The sequence below is a fragment of the Centroberyx affinis genome, unplaced genomic scaffold, assembly GCF_046629955.1.
Source record: "Centroberyx affinis isolate AG114_WGS23_722 - 3 ecotype Tasmania unplaced genomic scaffold, CSIRO-AGI_Caff_v1 ptg000204l_1, whole genome shotgun sequence".
NCBI classification, from domain to species: Eukaryota; Metazoa; Chordata; class Actinopteri; order Beryciformes; family Berycidae; genus Centroberyx; species Centroberyx affinis.
In genome coordinates this window covers 101,248-124,826 of record NW_027278896.1, presented here as the reverse complement: position 1 = coordinate 124,826, position 23,579 = coordinate 101,248, and the positions used below count along the sequence as shown (strand labels likewise).

Below are 23,579 nucleotides of genomic sequence, written 5' to 3'. Positions count from 1 at the left end.
TTTAGGAGAATGCTGCAACGCTGTTTTGCTGTGAAGCTCCAGGACGGTTTTGTGGACTAAGAAACTTCACCCGACTTTCCATCGGCATGGGGGTGAGTAGATAATGACTGAATGTTCATTTTGGGTGAACTATTCCTTTAATTCAGTTTTTCCTAAATCCCTGTATAAAACAATAATTTCAGATATATTAAAACCAGGAAAATCCGGAGAGTCCCCCACAGATTACAGACCTATAAGTTTAATAAATTGTGACAATAAAATATAAAAAAAAATTATGAGCAATAGAATAGCAAACGTTTTGCCAGAGTTAATATACATTAATCAAACAGGATTTATTAAAAATAGACATTTACAAACAAATACAAAGACATGCCTTAGTATTATACAGTATGCAAAAAAACATGACATAGATTTATCTGTATTGGCAGTGGACGCAGAAAAAGCTTTCGATCGTCTTGAATGGCCCTATTTGTTCAAAATACTAGAAGCCTTTGGTTTTCCAGAAGAGACTACAAATTTTATAAAATTATTATATAAACACCCCCAAGCAAAAATTTATATTCACAATATATTATCTGCCGAATTTGCTTTAGAGAGGGGCACAAGACAAGGATGTCCTCTCTCCCCCCCTTCTTTTTGCGTTAGCAATAGATCCACTTGCGGAAAGAATTAGACAAGATCCAAATGTCACAGGAGTCAATATTGGCAAACATAATTATAAACTTAATTTATTTGCTGATGACCTTTTGATATATTTAACAAACATAGAAAACTCCATACCTCCTTTGTTAAAAATCTTTTCTAAATATTCTTGTATTTCAGGCTATAAAATTAACATGGAGAAAACGGAAATAATGGCAATAGGGAAACGTAAAAAATAAATCATGATGAGCAACTACCATTTAAGTGGACTAAAAATATTAAATATTTAGGATGCTTAATTAGTGACAATAAACAACAGATATATAAAGATAATTTTATTCCATTACTTAATAGTATGAAAGACGCTTTAACTAAATGGAATAATCTTCCCATAAATATCATTGGCAGAATTAATCTTTTCAGAATGACATGGCTTCCAAATTTTCTCTTTTTATTTTCAATAATACCGATTAAACCCGCCAAAAATGTTTTTTAAAAAAGCATATTCTGCCTTAACAGATTTTATATGGGCAAGAAAAACCCAAAGGATCAAAAGGAAAGTTTTACATCTCCCTAAATCTGAGGGTGAATTTAACCTTCCCGACTTAGAGTTATACCAACTTGCCACCCAAGAATTCTATTTGTGACATATAGTCAAATATACAAAGGAAGAAAAATGGATTCATATTGAAGATGCTCAAGTGCATCCCCATCCCCATCCCCATTTATTTTCAAAGGATAATACTAAGAATATTACAAATTTTATAGTAAAAAATACAGTAACATCACTGAAGAAAATTAAGAGGATACTAGGTGAGCCAATAACAGTTCCAAAAAACACTATCTTATGGAACAATCCTTGGATAGCTCTTCAGAATTCAACAATAAATTGGTCTACTTGGAGAACAAGGGGAATAGTGACTTTAAATTATTTAATAAAAGGTAATACAATTATTCCTTGGACAGATTTCCAAAGTAACTTCAGTTTGACATTTTTTTTAAATACATGCAACTTAGAAGCTATATAAAACAGAATTTTGACCTACATTTATTTGGACAGCAGAGCACAGTCGAGGAAATTTTATTTGATACCGAAAAGGATATTAACATGATAGGTAACATTTATACAATGCTGCAGAAATCTTACACAGTTGAAAAACTCTTAGAAGGTAAGATAAATGCTTGGAATCTGGATTTGGGGAGAACATTGAAAATCTACATTTAATCCAATATAAAATAATGTATAGAATTTATTATACGAGAGATACAATTCATAAATATTATAGTAGTACATGAGACAATTGCTTCAAGTGTAGAACTAAAGATTCATTAACACATGCCTTCTGGGAGTGTTGTAAAGTTCAGAAGATATGGTCTGATATAGAACAATGGTTGTCAGAGGTACTTAAAGTAAAACTCAATTTAATTCATCCATTTGTTTATTTCATGATGTGACATACAAGGGTACAGTGAGATACCCTTGGGGTTGGATAATCCTTTTTTCATCAATCGTATTTAAAAATCTTTTACTTAGACATTGGAAATCTACCAAACCTCCAACACTACAACATTGGAAAAATGAAATGCTTCATTATTTAAATATAGAAAGGATAATAGCATAGGTAACTGCTTAGGAGGTTGCCTTTGTTTTTGTTTTTTGTTTTTTTATTAGGTGTGCAGATTAAGAGATGAAAGTTATAGAAGAAATAAAGAGTATTAATCAGGTGGATTTCATAAAAGAGGTGATAAAAATGAACATAATGTGTTAATTTGCAAAAGAGGCTATGTGAAAAGGTATTGGATAGCTGAGGTGTTAAAATTAATAGGTGGTATGGTTTGGGAATATAGCGGATATGTAGGACTGAACAAATAGGTTGATTTGTATGTTCTGACGTAAGTCTAGTAATGTTGGGTTTTGTTTTGTATGGATGTTTTGTATTTATGTTAGGATGTTTTGTGTGTGATAATTGTATTGTATAAGATGTCATGATTTGTGTCTATAAAGAAACAAAAATAAAATCATACAAAAAAAGAATGAAGCATTTAGTGCTAAGATGGAGTAAAGCACAGGATTTTTGCTCCATTTCCAATATTCATCAAAAAGGGGATGGGATGCTTTAATTTAGCAGGTAAATAAAAACACTGTTTGCTGCCGGATGCCAAATGATTTTGAAGGGAACATATGACACTAAGATCAATAAAACTACCTCAAATACAGACATACTGTAAGGTCTTGATGGATGTTTCCATTTCATTTACGGGTACAAGACACATAAAAAAAAAACATATCAGCTGACAAACTGTCCACTACATCACAAATTGGTTTAGGATCCCCTTCTTCAATCAGCTCCTGATGGACATTCCCGAATGGGGAAACGTTACTTGCTGTTCATATAGTGCACATTTCCATGCAGCACTTGACAATTTTGACAGGCTCTGCTGCACTTGAGTCTGGGAATAAGAAGAGCCCATTGATTTTCTTACACTAAGTATTGGCAGATAGGCGCACCAAATGTCCAAATCTGTGTCTTTAGGTGTGTGCACATGACAGCCAAATTCACAGCTAATGGGAGGGTGCACTGATGCTAGAGTCACTCCAATCGGTGTCTCTGTGTGTGCTGTTTCACCATTCACAACGACCGCTGACACAAAAATGGACACAGACCAAAGTGATTATCCAGAGCAAGAGATGGATGCAACATCACTGTGTGAACAGTAGCTTATCAAAGAAACAGGAGAATGGGAAGGGAATGGGGTTTGAGTGGGGAAGAGGAAGAAGGTCCTGCAAGTATCATTCTAACACTGAATGCAGAATCCTAAAGTGTTCACCAAAGTAAAACCAACATAATGGCTGTGAGATGTTATTAAATTAGTATACAGTATAGTATAGTATAGTCTAGTATGGTATAGTGTTGCATCTTATCATATCTATAGTACAGTGCAGTTTAATACAGTCTATTATGGTATTTTATAGTATAATACAGTATAATGTAGTACAGTACAGTAATTAATAATACAGTACAGTCCAGTATATTATTTTACATTATTTTATTATTACTATTTTACAGTATTTTATAGTATAGTATAGTATAGTATAGTATAGTATAGTATAGTAGCCTATAGTATAGTATAGCACAGTATAGTATAATATATATAGTATCATATTGTATTGTATCGTATAGAATAGCATAAGTATAATATAGTACAATGCAGTATAATACAGTCTGATATTTTATACTATAGAGTAGTATAGCATAGCATATAATATAGTATAGTATAAGATAAGATAAGATAAGATAAGATAGCACTTAATTACTCCCCTTGGGCAAATTCAGTATAGTGTAGGATAGCATAGTACAGCACAGCACAGTACAGTACAGTACACAGTATAGTATAGTATAGTATAGTATAGTATAGTATAGTATAGTATAGTATGTGTGATAGTGTATGGCATATAACAGATGTATTATTCCTCTGTATTTTGTGACATACTTTTGACATATACTGTACTTTTTGCTGTATTGGATTTGCAGTTGAAACCTTGAGAAGGTGTCAGAATAAAACCTTACAGCAGAGTTAGTGTTATCCAGCAGCAGGTACTGTACTGTCTCCCCAGTTATACAGTACCTGTCACTGACGCTCAACGTCCGATGTCGACTCCCCCTCCCATACTGCAGCCGACATCCCAAGGCTTGAATAGTCCTTAATGGCCGTCATCGCAATGACAACAGCTCTTAAACTCTACAAGACACACTTGAACTTGTGCCAGACAATGTGTTTTGCTCAAACTTGAGGTGTCTGTAAACGCTGTTTATTTCTTCCTGCCTCATCGCAGACTCTCGGGGATGCATCACCATGGAGACTGTTAATGTAACCTTTTCAGTTGTCATATTTGATAAAAGGAGTTTGTTTGAAAAGCCTGGTGGTATTTTTGGCAGATTTGTTTTTTGCCTGCAAGGTCATATACACGTAAAAAAACATATTTCACTTTTCTGACTGTGACAATCTGCTGTATGTATGTATGTTGTATTATTATGGATAAGGAGGGAAACAAATATTGACATGTGAATAAGCCGGGAGTTTAGAGAGCCAGGCTTGTGACTTCAAGGCAAGTGGAGAAAGTGAATGAGTAACACTCTCCACTCGCTCAACAACTCCTGTCAAGGTACTCTTGAGCAAGGCACTTAACTCCCAGCTGCTCCAGTGGAGCTGCTCTATACTGGGCAGCTCAGTGTGTTACTATGTGAACGTGAAGCAGAATGTCACCGGAAAAGAACATGCATGCTCTGTAAGCTTTCCCTGGATAATAAAAGGTTTTAAACAGGGAAACTGGTGTCATTTTGAGTTATAGCCCATTTGCTACTGTCTACATCTAGTTTACATTTTCCCCCAATCATTTTGCAGTGCATGCCGTATGTAACTAGACATTTTAACATTTTTACGTTTTTAAAATGCAAACTTTTTGTGTCAAGCCTATTGAAATCAATTGCTTTCACTGCTAACAAAACTGCCCTAAATAAGAAGACATGGATGTGACAAAAAAGTTTGTAAGGCGACATGTTTGTGAGGGATTATTTCCTGGCAGAGACTTCATCCAGTGGGTGTACGTGATTGACAGTAAGCAGAGCGTAACATAAACTTGCATTAAGTATTGTCTACATCTTGTGTTTACATTGTGTTATATCTGTCCTCCAGCCTTGCTCATCCAGTCAAAGAGCCTGAAATATTCTCTTATCCAATGAAAGGTCACAATGAAATGATGATAAAACAGAGAAACTTGGGCAAAACCCAATTAAGGCTTCATGTTTACAGTGATGGATTATCTAGCTTGTGCAATTTCCAAGTCTGTGGAAGTTGTTTTTCATACTGTACAAGATTGAATGGCAGCAAATGGTTTCTTCTGAAGGGAGGAAAACAAGCCTTGATTATCTGCAACTACGCTGACTGTACAGACACCAGCAGGAATAATGGATAGGAGAGTGGCAACCTGGATGAGATGGCATAAACTTAATAAAAAATACCGGTATTGTCCTTTAAAAAGAGTCCTTTGGCAGGAAAAATCACTGACTATGGATCAGCTGAGTACTAGCTGTGTCTGGTTGCAGTGTGATTTTAGCATGGAGTCACTTTACACACACAAACCTCGGTGCCACTCTCTCCTTGGGTCATGAGGGCCGATGCATTATGGAGTGACATTCATATCCCATCTATAACCCGTACAACCCTGCCATAGGGCTGTGACATTTCACTTCATTAAGTCCTCAGTACATTTGATGTTCCATCTCAGATACAGGGCCAGTGTGAGAGGACGATGGTTGGGGATGAATTAAACGTGGCGGGTTTAAATATAGGCTTCAGGACAAAGGCAGCTGTATAGTATCTCATTAGCCAACCGTCTCACATCCACTTCCATCACCGCCTCACCGACAACCGATGGCAAGGCGATGTACACGGATTAGGTGGTTACCATGGCAATCCCCTAGGCATCCATTTTTATGTAGTGTTCAGATGTGGGGTAAAAGCCAGTCTTGTCCATATTAGTTGAATGGAATGGCACCTTCTGCCAATTCTGGTTTAGTTAGTTTGTAAAAGTTAAAATATTTGCAATCCTCAAACTATTGAGAAGTCACAAGATGATTTCCATTTTAGCTTTGTTGTCCTGGATAAAAGAACTCAATTTTATCAACCTTGACATCAGTGTGGGCATGGTCGTGTTGAACATTACCTTCCACTGATATTTGCTGTGTTTACTGTATCACTGGCAACTATAGGGTTAACTTGGGAAATTGGACTGGAAAATAACATGGGTCTTAAATTATCAATAGAGATGAGAATACCAAGAGACTCCTTTACTTATAAACACATTTGTTTGTTTTTTAATCAGTGTATGATTAACACGTAATGTGCACCATGTCAATGAGGCTCGCTTTGCAATGCAAATGTGGTGAGGTTCATATCAGGCCGGCTTGTCGAAGTCACTGAAGTGGAAATAATAAGAGGAGCCCATGTAGGAGTAGATGCAGTAACACATGCCCCACTTTCTGCCAGTGTTTGCTGTCCATCGCAGGCTTACACCCACTCTCTCAAAACATACAAGACACTGGTTAGAAATAGTCAGGAACATCACTCATTATTTACTTTGTGTCTGCTCTCAGAAACCGTTATGCGCCACTCAACCACTTTAGCGAATGAGAGGTAGGGAGAGTGCTTGCTACAAGCTACAGAGGATCCCAATTAAAGTAGGTCTGTGAAGCGTGCCACTGCCACCTGTCCATCTCAAGATAGAGGCTGCTGCCTCCCTAGGGAACAATTTAAGAAAAAAACATCCAGCACCCAGACCGCATCCAGTCATCCACATATCCACTCTACTCACCATGCCTCCCCCACTGCGCTTAAAGAGCGAGTCACTGCAAAGCCGTGAGGAAAATAGTTTTGTGAGGTTATGCATATACATATGCAGAACTCAGAACAGAGTTTTCTTATTCATGCCACAGGTTAATGAGAATTGTTATTTTGATCTTAAGCAAATTCAAGAGGTGTTTTGAGAACGACATGTTGCCAGCATACTGATTAAAAACAGAACAGTGAGAACAGCTAGATCTGAATTTGATCTTATTCTGAGCCATCCTAGTTTTGCACTTCATCATTACCTGTCATTATTATTCAGCAGTGTTGAGGTTGTTACTGTAAAAAACAAAATAAATTACACATTACTGGTTACTTTTCTTAAAAGTAATGAATTACTTTACTAAGAGAAAAGTAATTAGTTACATTACTTTTGTGTTACACCCTAAAATTATTGTGCTAGGCTTACTTAGTGTTCATTGGGTCAATAAATATTGCAGACCTGAGCCCACTTTATCAGGAGAAGTCTAAATAACGACAGACACAAAATCATTATTTTAAGGTTTTTAATAAAGACAGAGCCTACAGCATTAAATTCAGACTTTCTGACTTTTGCCCTTTACTCATAATTCTGATATTTCCTCTCTCTTCTAAAATCTTTTGATAGATATTATGGCAATAAAGAGGTTAAAGAGGCTGAAGAATATAATGCAAGTAGATCAGTGACTGTAATATGATTACTGAAATTGGAACAGTAATGCCTTATTTTACTAACCCTAACATTAACCCTAACCCTAACCCAGGAAAAAGTAATGTGATTACAGTAACACATTAGTTTGTAACACGTTACCCCCCACATTGTTATTTATATACTGTGCTGTTGTCATTTATTGCACAACTTTTTACTGTACACACAATCTTATGTAGTGAGTGCCAGTGCGATGACCTAGCAAAAAAAAAAAAAAAGACCTTGAGATAATGGAAATGTTCCTGTTTGCGCCACAGGGGAAGTGCAAGTTGCAGGCATAACTGCTGACTGGACGGAACATGGCAGTGTCCAGGTGCAGTCTGGGATTGCAGTTGAAGGTTGGAAGGGCACCTTTGAAGAGGACTCCGCTCCCTCCCTCAAGTGGAAAAGCCCTAGAATTAAGGGAAGAGGATTAGGACTGGTTTAGCAACATTATTCTCAGGGGATCGCTGTGTGTTGTGCTGCTGTTTTTGTTGCTGCTGCTGTGGAAGATAGGGATGAGGAGGAGGAAAAGGAGAAAGATGTGATTAGGAGAGAGATAGTTAAAGGAGAACTGACAATGCTAATCTCAGTGATGATGCCCAATAGCCCAATTCTGGATCACACACAAAACTCTCATTTCATGTTTCCAAGCGTTTGCATCCAGAGCAAAAGCGCATGCATAGCTAAATGGAGAGCAATTTCCACTGCATCTCATTCTTAGCTTGCATGCTTAGTAGTGTAAAAGTCAAAAACTTGACAGGGTTGGAGTAGGTGCTCAGCACACAGGAGAGGAGGCTCTTGATACCAGGCGTCCGCCTTCTTCCATCCATAAATTATCTGCAGTTCTGATGAAAATGAAGCATGTCATCATTAGAGTAGCGCGTGGGTGGAAAAATTATTAAAATGAGCAGAGATAAAATAGGCGTATTAGTCATGATGGACAAGGCTAATACACTCTTGCATGCAAAAGAACACATGGGGAACATGTAATTTTCTTTCTTTTTTTTTGACATACACAACACAGAAACATTTGACTGGCACTGCACTGAAGCATGTAAACACTGAAGAATTCATGCCCACTGGTACACGGCCCTTGGTCAGTATACACAACCCCCACAAGTCAATTGCAATGATTCAGAATGCCTTGTTAAATAAGGCTCCGTAATTAATTAACTTTCTTTATTGATGGTGTCTAATGAGTTCATGTGGCAGAGAAGGTGCTGTGCTAATCTATCTCTTAATCTTCTAATCTCATCAGAGAATGTTGCCCATTTATTTCTCTCGTGGAAAAAACAAAAAAACAAAACAAGCTAGTCAGCGGCCAGGGAGATAACAACGGTCTGCTCTTTGTAATTCAAGCCACTTGTCTGCTGTTATTTTGTCAATCACACAGTACATTGATAGATTCAGTGCAATGAGAGATAGATTGCTGGATGCAGCTTGCACTGAACCACATTCAATTAACCGGCTCTGTGCTAATGAAGGTTTGATGGTTGTAGAAATTATGAATGGCAATGAACATTCCTTTGTACTGTAACAAAGTACTATGCACTTTGCTACACAGCACAAGTGGATCATTGATAAAGGCAATTAAATTATATTCAATTCAAAAAACTTTATTTATCCCCGAGGGGCAATTCCTGAAGCAGGCATAGTAAAAGGACACAAGTGGCAGACCAGTAGGTGTGGGGATTAGTCCCAGGTGAGGGATGAAGAGGGGGCCCGGGGCAGACTGGAGTTTCATATATGATGATTGCCTTCCTCCGTTTAGTCCTAGCTGCAGGGCAGCCCAGACGCCTACCAGAGGGCAGCCATTCGAAGGCCCTGTGTAGGACATGGGTGGGTCCTGTAGGGTGGAGTGGGCTTTCCGGAGCGTTAGCTGATCAAGCAGTGAGGTCAGAGACCGGAGGGGGTGGCCTATGATTTTGGAGCCGGTGTTCACATTATTCTGGAGGCGCTTCTTGTTTTGGATTGTGAGAGAGTGGAACCAGCAAATGAATGAGAAGGTTATTATGCTTTCAATGAAGGAGTTGTAAAATGTGTTGAGGATATTTCTGCTTACCCCAAAGGAGTTTAGCTTCCTCAGGAAATACTGACGCTGTTGGCACTTTTTGATGATCGCCTCTGTGTTGGCTTCAAAGCGCAGTTTGTCATCAATGACAGTGCCCAGGTATTTGTGCTGGTGTACAGCTTCCACTGGTTCCCCATGAATTATGGTCGCAGTCCTTCCCACTCCATGCTTGGTGAAATCCACAAACATCTCCTTGGTCTTGGTGACATTCAGCTCCAAACAGGAGCTGTCACACCGTTCCACAAACTCACTGAGGACCGGCCCGTGATCTTGGGCAGGGCCGGAGAGCAGGGAAAGGAGCACAGTATCTTCCGCAAACTTCACCAGGTGGCGATTAGGACGGCGGCTTCTGCAGTCATCTATGTACAAGACGAACAGCAGGGGTGAGAGGACACAGCCCTGGGGGGAGCCAGTGGATGTGTGCCGGAGGTCGGAGAGCCTTTTATTAACCAGCACCTTCTGTGTTCTTAGGGTGAGGAAGTCCATGATCCACAGAATTAGCTGGTGATCCAGGTTGAAGCAGTTCATACGTTTTTTAGCCAGGATGTGGGGTTGTAGGGTGTTGAAGGCAGACGAGAAGTCCGCGAACAGGAGCCGGGCAGATGTGTTTGGGCCCTCTAGGTGTTCAACAGGCAACAGTGTGTATCTAAACATGAAGCCTGAACTGAAGGTTGTTAATGGATTAAAGTGCAGGGGAGCAAGGATCTTTGCAAAGCAAGAGAATCGAAGATATGCACTGATGGGTACTTTTATTTTCTGGTTATTATTGTTGTGACTGTTAAAGGAACTGGCCCTGACGGGTCATTAAAATTCCTATCTGAGGAAAAATTGCACGTTCCACAATTACTCATGGTCAGTTCCCTTTTCCTCTCCCTCTGTAAAATATAATTAAAACATACAAGTACTTACAGTAATAGGGGGATTGAGACTATTAAAGCAAAGAGAAATGTTCTTTTATGGTTCAAGATTTTTAATTTCTTTTTATGTTTTAAGGAGGGCAAGGAGGAGGCGGGGAGTCTGCCCACTCAGTAGTATTAGTATCAGCCCTAGTAGTTCATTCAATATTATCATTATAAACAGTAATAGAGCTGCCACGGTTACCGCATTACCACGGTAACGCAATCACGTCACGCCCACCGCAGAGTCAAGCTGATCACCGCTTCACCGCTGGGTTTTTTTTTCGTTTATTTTAGGCCTATTGTTTATGTTCCAAAACGGAAAGTTTTCGCTTCAAATTAGGCTAAAAACATGGATCTTGTAGCGAAACCCAACGTTACTTCTCCTGTTTGGGAACATTTTGGCTTTGAGCCCGATGAAGAGGGAAAGCCAAAGAATTTGGATGAGGCAGTGTGCCGCATTTGCAGCAAGAAAATCAACGTCATGCGAGGAAACACGACAAATCTACGGCACTACGTCAGTTAGGAGTCTCCGAGGCATTTGCCAGAGTGACTACATACAACCGGGACAGCAACAAGTGGCGAGCACTTACAACAACTGTAACACTGTTCTGAGGTTCTAATTATTTTTTTTTTATGGCAGTTACTGTGACGGTTTGAATGGCTTCGCTAATTTGTGAAAGGAAAAAAATCAATACTGCGGCTGCTCTAAACAGTAATGATAGAAAACTGTTATTGCTTGCTCCTTGGGGTATTTGCTGTTGCTTCTCTGAAATCAAAAGTGCATTCAAACCAAAATTACAGCGATTTGAATTTGACTTATACCTATTTTCAGTTATCAGAGAAGGCAAATCTTCTAAACACAACCAAATTATATAATGATATATTGTGTGTGGTCTCGAGGACATTTGGACACACTCTCAGCCCCTCAACAACACCCCATCCTCATCCTTAACGTGTTTGCCACTCGTTGGCACCATTAACAGCTATTGCACTGAGTGGTTGTTGTATTTATAATGTTGTTGTCATGCAGCGTTAATTGAGCTGGTATGTCATTAGTCTCCTTTTGCATTTGAGTCGTTTTTTCCCCCAAGGGTTTATTTATTCCACCAGTATTACTAAAATGGTAGAATATTGAACATCCCAAATCATAATCCTACCAAGCAATGTGTTGAAACTTGGTGTAGTATCTATCTTTTTCAACGGTGATCTAATCCTGAGTAAATTTATGGCTTTGCTAATTGCTGTGAAGGTGGCATGAAGACTAAGGACTTTTTCAAGCTTTAGTCCAATGACAAAGTCCCCATGAAATGAACTCCCATTACTTTCACTTCCTGGAAAACAGAGTATCTTTCATGATGACCTCATGCTGCACCAGTAGGCGTAAATATAAATTTCTAACCAATAGAACCATCAGATTTTTTAACAGTCCTGGCTTTCCACACCCCTCCCATCAAATCTCCCTGACTCATATTCCATTGGTTTAGACTTTTGAATGATCCCTCACTGCATTATGCCCCGCCCCAACATCCTGTTTCAACTGGAAATGCATCAAATCAAGGAAATAAAGGTGCCATTTCATGTCTTGCATTGCCCCTTTAAAATTTATGTGAGGATCCTTGTACCGCGTGCGGTGGCATGTACTGTGAAGCTCTAAAAGCCGTTATATCTCAAGGACAAATTCTTGTGCATGTACTGTGTCGATAAAAGTGATTCTGATTCTGTTTACATCCGTCACCAGGAAAGCTTCGTCACTGAAGTGCGTGTGCAGTGAACCACAGGTGCCCTCTTTAATTGAACGCTGTAGCGCTGGCAGTGTCTGGCGGTGCGTTCATACCCAGTCATATACTCGCGGTACCGTACGTACCGGCAGCGTCCGCAGAACCGAGCACTTACATTCCATCTTTACCAACTTAGCTTTGAGCTTGACCATCTGTGACATTTGGTAGAACCTTTGGGACTGCAGGCATAGCATTCAAGCATTACGCAACCCTGGCTAAATAATTCAGTGCGTGCTATGCATATTATATTGTGCCTAGTGTTCCCACTTGGCCCCCAGTCTCTGCACTTCATTGGCTGCGTATCCTCATCTGCCAATGGAATGGCAGATGCTTTCAGTTAGGCTAAATTTTGCTTCACACTGCCTCTAACCTGCCCATGTTCGCCTGCGGTACAAAAAAAATGTATTTTTAAGACTGCAGCCGGTGTAGTTGTTGTTGTAGTCGTTGGCTGCGTAATGATTGTACTTGTAATAGATGAAACGCTGCAGTGAAACAATGTGGGATGCCATAATTGTTTGAGTTGCTGCTAAGCGAGATCGTGTTTGACTATCCGATCAAAGGTAAAGTGGACTTGTTTTTGTTCTTTTCATGAAAAACAGAAGTGAAAACAGAAGCAAGGGGAAGGTATATGAGAAAAAGAAAGCAACCGTATGCAACATAATCATAGAGGACAGAATTGGAAGGACTGATTGGCGAGTACATCTACTGGAGTACATACCTAAAAATCATCACAATACATACTGATAAACAAGGTATAGGGAGAACAGCACTTTACATTCAGTGCAAAGGGAAAGTACAAAACATACTATGGGCAGCAGACTATTCAAATCCCTCTACATACATTCAGTGTCTGATATTCTTTACTGTGTCGTTACCTTTTCCTCTAGTGAAATGGTCTAAAATCAGGCATGTGATTAAAAAAGGCGACTCATTAACACTCTATTGGTAGTACTGAATGGTGTTATTCCTCATTGCCACCCCCGGTCAGTGGTATTATTCCCTGTCAGTCATGGTGGTTATACCCCAAGTCGACGTGGGCAGGAGACTCTGTACAGTTGGAAATCTAAATTAAACTGGTGGCTTAAAGGGAAAATTACAATAATGTGTCTAGTGCCTCACTAAGCATGAACCTTGCATGGGAGTGCACAGAACTCATCATTACCTCAATCTCATTTATTCTTCAAGGAGCCCTGTGTATGGCTATTTCCCATTAGGCTAGGAAACTAGCAGGAGGTCTGGGGTTCTCACTTGATGCACATAAATTGTGACAATTTATGCAGAGGCTTTTATCATTCTGCATCTGTCTCACACAGATCACCGCTATTTCTGAGAATAAGAACCGCCAACAGTAAAACTCCTGTGTTGCTTTCACACATAGATGAATTGGATGTGTGTCCTAGGTATAAGAGATTTTGAAGCAGTGGTCTTGGATTGGGTTGTGCACTGACCTTAATCAAGTATCATACCCTTGGTACAATGTGGTTTTGTCACTATATATGCACCAACACTCATTGCATTGGTAGTATGTGGCGTGAGCAGTCATATAATATTTGTAGAATGACCATCACTTCCACACAAGCCCTAAGTCGGGGAGTTAAGCCTAGTAAAAAAAAAGCCAAGGTAATTCATTATTCATCGGGTTACAGACGTAGCACATTACTTATACATTAGAGTCTTAGCTTGTTCTTTTTCAGCTATGAACATTCCATTATTTAAGGAGACAAGTGCAGTGCAGTGAGAGACCTATCGGTGCTTGCTAATGTTTTAAAGATCACACATATGAGCTCCCTTTTATCAGCTCTAAATATTCATTTTTAGCCATGCGCTGGCTTGAGCTCTAACACCACTGGACCTTAAATGAAAAATGTTTTGATACTTCTGGAACGACCTCATCACAGACACAAACTTTTGGAGTGTGCCGCTTGAACTTTTCGTCAAAGGTTCCTCTGTTTTACGTGTTCCAGTGGGTGGGCTGTGGTAAACGTGGGACATAATAAAATGGATTATTCTTTGGCTCTCTAAAATACATCCAAATGTGGGGAGATTGGGCCGTTGGTCATCTAATGAGAACATCAACACCAACTTCATCCTTGTGTCTTGTGCACATTGTACGCTCCATGCTAACTCTGTGTTGATGATAGTAGGCGACTAGCATTATCCAAAGTAACAAAACTGACTTTTAAAAATATTAGTGGTTTTTAGTGGCCTGTAGATTCATACATTTTAAAAGTGAAATATCGTTATTGCAGTATAGCTTATTGGGTTTAAATATATAATAAATATCAGATAAATATAGGTTTATTTTTGGAGCTATTTCAAGTGAGCAACCATGTATCCATCCGCTGCACAGTGATTTTTAGCTGTATGCAGTCCAGCATCTGCCACCACCACTTTGAAAGCAGGGAAAGTAGTCCCAAAACAGTATATTATTTTTAAATCACATTCCATATTCATTAATTCCATATTCATTGACCATATCATATGGTAAATTTGAACAATCTCCTCAAAACTACATGGCCACATATCATTTAAGATTACATACCATATTCGCTTTAATGCTGCTAAACAATCTCAGATTCTCACTTTTTGAGATCATGCCAAACACAGTCAGCATAGTTTATGATGAAGTGTTAGCATGGAGCACTGGAGCCAACTATCTACTGGGGAGAAATGGATGGTTTTGGTGTGTATGTTTTCATGTATTAATGGGAAAGTTGACCAACAGGACAATGTCCCAAAAACTTGGTGTATTCCTTTAAAATTTCTACCTGGGTGTATACTACAAGTTACATAGGTCGAAAAGTGCTAAGAGCAACTGTATCTCTGATCGTATTTGCTGAATCATGCTTGCGTCCTATTTTTCGGTGGCGGTGAAGGTGACAGAAGAACGGCAGACTTCACATTTTGATAACACCCGCACTGGGAATCGGCTCGGGATCTTGCCAGAAGGAAGTGTCCGGACTAGTGGGGAAGCTGGGGAGGCGTATTCCTGAGGGTGAACTGTGCCGTCCAAACTCAGAGCCGGCAGCTGTTTGGGATTAGCCAGAGGATTTTTCTAAAGACGGCTGTGTTTACTTGTAAAGCCCTTCATTACTATATTGCTCCCAAAGGCACCAGATAACCTCAGAGACCCAGACATGACGCTTACACATATTACTTTCCTTTCTTACTTAGACACACACACACACACACACACACACACACACCAAAGAGTGCCACACAACTAGAAAGGCATACAGACACACACATAGATAACTAGACACCAGATACGTCTATCTATAGATCGATCTATCTATCTATCTATCTATCTATCTATCTATCTAACTAACTATCTATCTATCTGTATACATACACACATATTCCAGGACATGCATACAACACGCACGCAGCAGTGTAATGATGCTTTCGAAGCAGCACTCCAGCACAAACAAATAAAACTCCAGAACAAATTTGATGATCAAACAAGATAAGGCAAGTGTGAGATAAGGAGTTCTGACAAGTCATTTTCATTTTACATGGTCTTTGAGCATCCTCATTTGGAGTGATTGTAACAACGCATTATGTAATAACACCACATTATGTAATAACTCGACAAAATGTGATAAATCTTCACTTCATTATGTAATAACACCCGCATTTTGTAATAATCTGCCGCATTTTGTAATACACAGCCTGAACGCAATATGTAATAAATTTCCCCGCATTTTGTAATAATTATTACATATTGCGGTGGTTATTACAAAATGTGGGAGTTGCACTTTTTTTTATGATGAAAATGTAATAATACAGTGCATTATGTAATAACCATCTATGGTTCTTTCTATCGTAGCTACTTGATAGATGATCCACTGCAAATCAGTGTGTTGTTAGGCTATATGCTGTGGTTGTTTTTCACTTAATTACTACATAATTAAAGATAATACTTAATAGTCTAAATGTTCATCCATAGTGTTGTTGACCACTACAGTATGGTACATGTTAATGTACCATACTGTACTGTACTACTTGAGGGTTCATGTACTATGAACCAGTTTCTATTAAGCTAAGGAATGCAGTGACATTTAATGTAGTTTTGACCAATGAAAGATACTACTAATGTACTGAACTAATAGTATCTTTTTAAAATTAATTTTGAGTCAGTATGATTCATGCTAGAATGCATAAAATAAACATTGTTGTTATAATGTTATAAGGATTTTATGAATGAAGACATCCATTTTGGTTGGTTATTACATAATGCACCATATTATTACATTTTCATCAAAAAAAAAAAGTGCAACTCCCGTATTTTGTAATAACCACCGCAATATGTAATAATTTATTACAAAATACGGGGAAATTTATTACATATTGCGTTCAGGCTGTGTATTACAAAATGCGGCAGATTATTACAAAATGCGGGTGTTATTACATGATGAAGTCAAAAAATGTATTACATTTTGTCGAGTTATTACATAATGCGGTGTTATTACATAAGTGGTCCCTTCCTTGGCAATGGATTTATACATGCTGCCTGTCTGATATGATGCCATCTATTACTGTGAGAGGCCCACAGGATCGAAACAGAAACCGTTATGTTGGGCAGGATTGGGCTTAGAGCAAAACTTATCGAACAAACAACTGATAAATAAAGCCTACCTGCAGGGTCCTGATTAGCCAGGAATGAGAAAATCATTAGAGGAATGTTTTTGCATTGTTATTGTTTCCTAACTCTCATCTCATTAGGTTAATTGATTTGAAGTCACATTATTGTTTATAGGGAAGAAGTTGTCGTGAGAGAGAAGGCTGCACTTAACTCCTCAAGCCCCCTGACCTGATTTTTTGGGCCACTTTTTGGGTCATTTTTGGGGCAATTGTATTGTTATTGAACTAAGAAATAATACATTTACACAGCATACTGGCAAATAAACATTTGTTTTATTTTATCATCATTATCATACAGTACCACACATGTTGTAGTTTACCCACTCTCTGTCCCCAACCAGTCCATCTTCCACTCCTCCATTCTTTTTTTATTTTTTGTTGACAAAATGGTTTGTTCTTCTTCTTCTACTGCCGGCTGTGTGGTGCCAATAGTTTCTACTGCTCCATGCTACACACTCTGATCAAAAACGCTTAATTTTTCTCACTCCCACACTGGATTAGCTCCTACAAATCACATGTGGTGGCCCATGAGGGACAATAGTTGGATTCACGTGTGCAACTCAAAAAAAGTGTGAACAAGGGGAAATGCAAAAAAGGGTTCCTACTTAATTATTGGACATTTTTGAGTTAAAGACCCCATGAATTGAAAAATAACTTTTTTTCCTTTTTTTTTTTTTTTTTTTTTAACTTTTTGCAGATGTTGCTGGACATAGCGTACACCTATTCACCAATACAGGCCAAAAAATGACACGATATTTTAGATCAAAATTAACAGATTGTCTCTTTCCGGTAAACAGCACATTTGTGTTGATGACTCATCCCGTACTCTGGGGTGGTTACAAAACTTTCATCCAATGAAATTTTGATAACTGTTGGAATTATTCCCCCCACCCCCCGCTATTTTATTCTAGCATGCAGCTCAGTTCAGCTAGCAGCATGGGACGAAGGAGTGTTTTTGGCAGCGCTTCACCTAAATATCTTTTCCCAGACAGTGGCGATGGAGGCAGAGAATATTCCTCCACAGCCGAGTGTGGACTGCTGTCCGTGTTTGATCTGAGTTTGACGTTGACGCATCCATTTCCTCCATATTCAAATAAGTCCCTCCTGCTGACGCTTCCCACTCTAACTTTCTGTTTCGTTCGGAAATACGTCGATACACGGAAGCAAATCGCGCTCTCCGTGCCACTTCATGGGGTCTTTAATCTGTGGCCCTGCTGCACACATGCCCAGTACAACCACAGTCTTCTACGGCTGATCACTGAACAGTTCAGCTGGCGTGGTTGAGGATTAATTAAGTGCCTTGCTCAAGGGTCCGCTGTCAGTAGCTGTTGAGGAAAGGGTCACTTCCCCAGGCCAGATTTCACCAACAGCTCTAGGGATTTGAACCCGCTCACCTTGTGTGTGTATGTGCATGTGTACGTCTGCAATGCATACGTTTGACGTTGTGCACGTTTGTGTGTGTTTTTGTGTCCTATGTTGTGTTTACACTACAAAGGCTGCCATTTGCGGTACTCCCCCATCAGATGACATTTGTGGTGCATTTCTGAATGTCTGCGTCTGACACAAAACAAACAATGCAGTCACGTCCGACCACTTCAGCCCGGTACAAAAGATGTTTTCCTGACTTTGCCGCACAATGTGCTTCCCTTTAATAGAGAACATGGCGTGTCACCCAGAAAAATAGTCCCTGTCTTTGTGTTTGCTTGGCAGTGAAATCTCACTTTGATTTTGATTGTTAATCACATTACATCACAGTCGTTCAATTTCAAAAATTTAATTTTAGGGAACAATGAAGCAGCAAGATATTTGTTTTTATGACATCTTTGTAATGCTAAATAGAATCCGGGCGGCCGCCTCAGACTGCTGTTGCTTTGAAGTTTGTTTTTTGCTTTTTTCGGTACAGCTTTAAAGATTCTATTTGGCTCATACAGATGTTTTTCTCCTTGTTCCCTGTGTTCCTGTGTGCAGACTCTGAAGTCATCTACAGGAACAGTGATGGCCATGTCATCAAGTTCAACATCCTCACCAATGAGACGGAGATTGTTCTGACAAACACAACATTTGTAAGTAGATAATTCTCTCTCATATATACATACAGTATAATGTATAGATTCTTAAATAGCTAGTTTCCTAGTACTGTGCCAATATCAATACACTCCTATCACCCGCCTGTCGATACTGTAATAATTATCATGTGCATTGCATTGCAAATATTGGACAGAAGGGAAGGAGCTGTGTATTTATCCCTCCCTCTCTCTCTCTCTCTCTCTCTTTATTTTATCTATCTTTTCCACCAGATAAATTTCAATGTGGCAAAGTATTCTGTCTCCCCGGACTTAAAATATGTACTCTTCGCCTACGATGTGAAACAGGTGAGTTCCTGAGAAAATCATGCTGCATGATTGTAATTGCAATGATGAAAGACAGACCTTATTCGACCTTTTTCAGATTCATGTGGTGTTCATGTGGTGGTCTTGTAGCTACAATATATTTACTTAAATCACACTGATCCTGTTGATGTGACACACTGTTGATATAGAGTATTGCAGTGTGAGCTGACAGCTACCTTTTTGTGCACTAGGGTTAGAACGATATATTGATTTTCCAATATATTGGGCTGATATTGGCCTTTAATTAAATAGCTTCACTGCCGATATGATGGAGGCTCCCTGACTACAGCCAAATAAGAACAGTTGGAAAAACTGCAAAAAAAACATTTTCCTTGCATGTTTTATTTATTTCTTGAATTGTTCAGTTATATTTTTTGTAAATTAATTCTTCATGTAAAGGCAGTAATCTATCCCAGAGTTTCCCAGATGTGAGTTTGCATACTTTACATGACTACTGACCATTTTCCAAAGCATACCATACTGTTTGAATTTTGTTTGAATGCGTTTTGCCATTCACTTCCATTCATTTCAGTACGGTAGGAAAATCAACTTGCAGAGACTTGAAACTTGCTCGAGATAGGTAATCCATCACAGTGAGCATCCCGGCTTGTTTTTGTCAAAGTTGCTTTATCGTTGTGCTGGTAATTTAGTTGAATGCCCGCACTGATTTGAAAAGTCTCCACGTCTTCTGGTGCATTCAAATGCTGGTGGGAAGCTTTGCAGGTTTATAGCATTAAAAATGACTCTAAGCCACTTAGGAGACGGGATATCACCTTCCATCTCTCCTCTACACTAACTCCTTTCAATACTCACCCAAATCTAACATTTTACTTACTTGTGAGGATATTCATTCCAAAGACAAGCTCATTAAAGCCAACCCATGTTGAAATTCATCATGGGTATTGAGTAAACACCCATACCAAGCCTTGTGTGATTACTAATGTTGGGACGAGATGGGGGGTGGGGGGGTGGGGGGTGGGTGCTGATTAAAAATTCAAATACAAAGCCCTTGTGCGATTGGCAGGTCACATTCATTCACTAATAGAGCAGTGGGGCAAGTTCGTACCATAATTACCAGCTTTCCATCAGAAAAGAGTAGATGCAAAATGAGATATGCAAATTGGACCCTCCACTCTGGAAGGGATCAACCATGAGGATTAGTGACAAGGAGATTAATCAGAACTTATTTGCATATTTTGCTTGAGAGGTTAGATTTACAATTTGGAACAATGCAGCCAGTACTAGCCGCGGGGCCAGTCCATCTCTGCTGCTTTGATCAGCTTTGGCGGTAGGTTATTTTGGGGACAAATAGGGTGGGAATTGATACTGTTAACTGGTTTTATGATTTTTTTTCTTTTTTTTTTTTTTGTTAACTTTAATAATATGAAATGTCAGTGAGAAACTAAAACTAGAGTGCAGGCCATTACCTTGCAGTCATTTAAACAGATATACAGAATGAAATATTTTGACGACTAACTGTGAAATCATGCAATTCTAGCTGGAAGGAGAAATGAGTTAGCTTTTACATTGATTTTACCATACAGTGAAATCATGCAGGTAAAGCAAAGTTATCCACCGCACTCGTGTATGTATTTATGTATGTATCTTTGTATTTGTTGGCCTGGCCATTTCTTTCACCTGGCAGCGTGGTATGAAACAAACTGCCTTGAACTTATCACCTGCAACACAGTGGTGAAGAGCGATGATGAAGGGCTTCTGCAAGGAAATGAAATTACTTTTCTAATGGGTTCATTCCCAGTGCAGCAAGTAAAATATTCACTTACACCTTGTGCACATTTTAAGCACATTGCCACAGATGAAAGAATGTGACAGATTTAGATTTTTTTTTCTTTTTTCCCACTGTACCCTTTTATTGTTCATTTTGGTTCAAACATTACAATCTGTTTTGTAATATTTCCAACCAGTTAGAAAGCAAAAAAGAAACGGTACATAGTTTTCTGCATTCTTTATTTCAGAATTGCTTTTAAACAGTAATAAGCATATTGTTGTGTGTCGTAACTGCTCACAGCTTGAGTAACGATTCCTTACCTGACCCATGGAGCTAAATATTCCTGGTGAGTCTGCATAGCTATTGTATAACATTACAATACAGTGTGGAAAATGCTGAATTTGACAAGCAGTGAGTGTAAGCAGAGTGGGAGAGGTACAATCATGGTTCCTGCCTCAGGTAAAAAGCATCCCCCCCTCTGGCTAGCTCACACAGCTAATGGAGGAGTGTAGAGGCAGAGAATCGTCTCAAAGGCATGGACCAAGCCTCAGGCCTCAGGCAGCAGTCGACCAGGAGCAGAAGCAGCACACTTCAGCCAAAGACGAGACAGAGAGATGGACAGCAGATTATCAGTGAGAATGAAAAATCTTCTCCTATTACACTCCATTGTAGCTGCTCTGGAAATATCTTGATCGTGACTTATTGTCGTCTGCGTTTGGCTACCCTCGGGAATAAGAAAAATACACCACCAAATGACAAAATGGACCCACAAATGCAAAGCACATTACCAATAGCTGTTTTTTTGTGTTTTGGTGTGTATTTTCCCTCTAAGCAAACACGCATTTGTAGGTGGCGTGGGTTTCTTCCCACAATTCAGAGACATGCACATCAGGTGGATTGGAGACGATTTAATTGCCTATATGTGTGTGAATGTGAGTGTGCATGACTATGACTGTCTATCTGTGTTCGCCCTGTGATGGACCAGCGACTTGTCCAGTGCGTCTCGTTGCCTTCCACCCAATGCATGCTGGGATAGACTCCAGCCTCCCGTGACCCTGAACGGGAATAAGCAGGTAAAGGAACTGAATGAATAGCCATGTGTGGGCGGAAAACTATTTGAAGCGGCTCTGCCTATCATGGTTCTCTGACTAATGCTGACTGAAGTAAGAATGTTATAACAACTAAGGTAAACAGTTCTCATTTTGCACAGTCTGTTGTTCAGTAAATCAGAATACAGATATGAATAGGAGCAATTGATTGACTCATCTGCAGACCCGACTGAGCAGCAGGATGTTGGATAGGATAATTTATGACGTTTCAGTGCAGTGTACAGTGCTAAGAATAATGGAAGTTGCTGACGACAGTGTGTGGCTTATTTACGACTCAGGCTTTGCCAGAGATACAAATGAAGACAAAACGTGCAGAATTTGTTCCTTCAGGACAAGGCAAGAGATGGACAAAAAGCTCCTGAATGGGAGACGTTTGGTGAAATCGCTGTCAAAGCACATTTAAAATTACAATAACTACATGTAACTATAATGTTATACAGTATGGCATGTGTATATGATAGAATCTAATGTGTAATAACTACATAATAACTATACTGGGAAATCATTTTACAAACTCTGGGCTTTTCGAATAATATTTGAAATAATTTCTCTGTCAACTAGCCCAATTAGCTACTGATTCTTCTTCCAAGAGTGTTGCTCATAATGGAGTTTTCATTTTTGTTCCTCTTGTCTGGGCAGCATGGCTCTGACTATTATTTTTGTTGCTTTATTTTAGTTGCTTGTAATGTTGGTGATCTCTAATTTAAAGTCACAATGAAATGAAAACCTTTTGATCTTGTTAGCTAATTCACCATATCATAAGGAACACCTCTTTAACAATAAATACAATAAAATATCTCACGCTAAACTGCTAAACACAGTCAACACAGTGTATGCTAAAGTGTTAGCATAGAGCACCGGAGAAAGTGATTTATCAGGGACAAATTGATGATTTCGGTGCGTATGTTCTCATGTCTTAAAGTCACACTGAAATAAAAACAGACTTTTAGCTCATTTTAACTATCATACCATACTTCTATTTGATACTTTCTTTTCGTTTTACTTCCTGGAAAACAGTGTAGTTTTAGTGGTTACTTCATGGCGCACCATGCATGCATAAAAATCCCAACCAATCACATGATTTTTGAAATACAGAAGCAAGACACCATTGAAATGTCATTTTATTGTCATTTCATTGACACTCAGTTATTCCTATGTCAGATGATGAATGTTAATTCTCTGGCATTATTATAATTCTCAGGTATTATGGTGTTGCACTCATTACAATAATAATACATTATT

General features: G+C 39.0%; 1 protein-coding gene across 1 annotated transcript in view; it reads left to right on the top strand.

The window, feature by feature from the left end:
* The first annotated feature begins 18,045 nt into the window (after window positions 1-18,045).
* The window catches only part of LOC139661107 (inactive dipeptidyl peptidase 10-like), a 46,737-nt gene continuing 41,203 nt past the window's right edge, over window positions 18,046-23,579 (top strand). Inside the window, exons 1-3 of the mRNA XM_071539456.1 lie at window positions 18,046-18,166; window positions 19,078-19,172; window positions 19,407-19,481. Of these exons, the coding sequence (XP_071395557.1) occupies window positions 18,046-18,166; window positions 19,078-19,172; window positions 19,407-19,481 (291 nt within the window). The remainder of the gene's footprint in view (window positions 18,167-19,077; window positions 19,173-19,406; window positions 19,482-23,579) is intronic.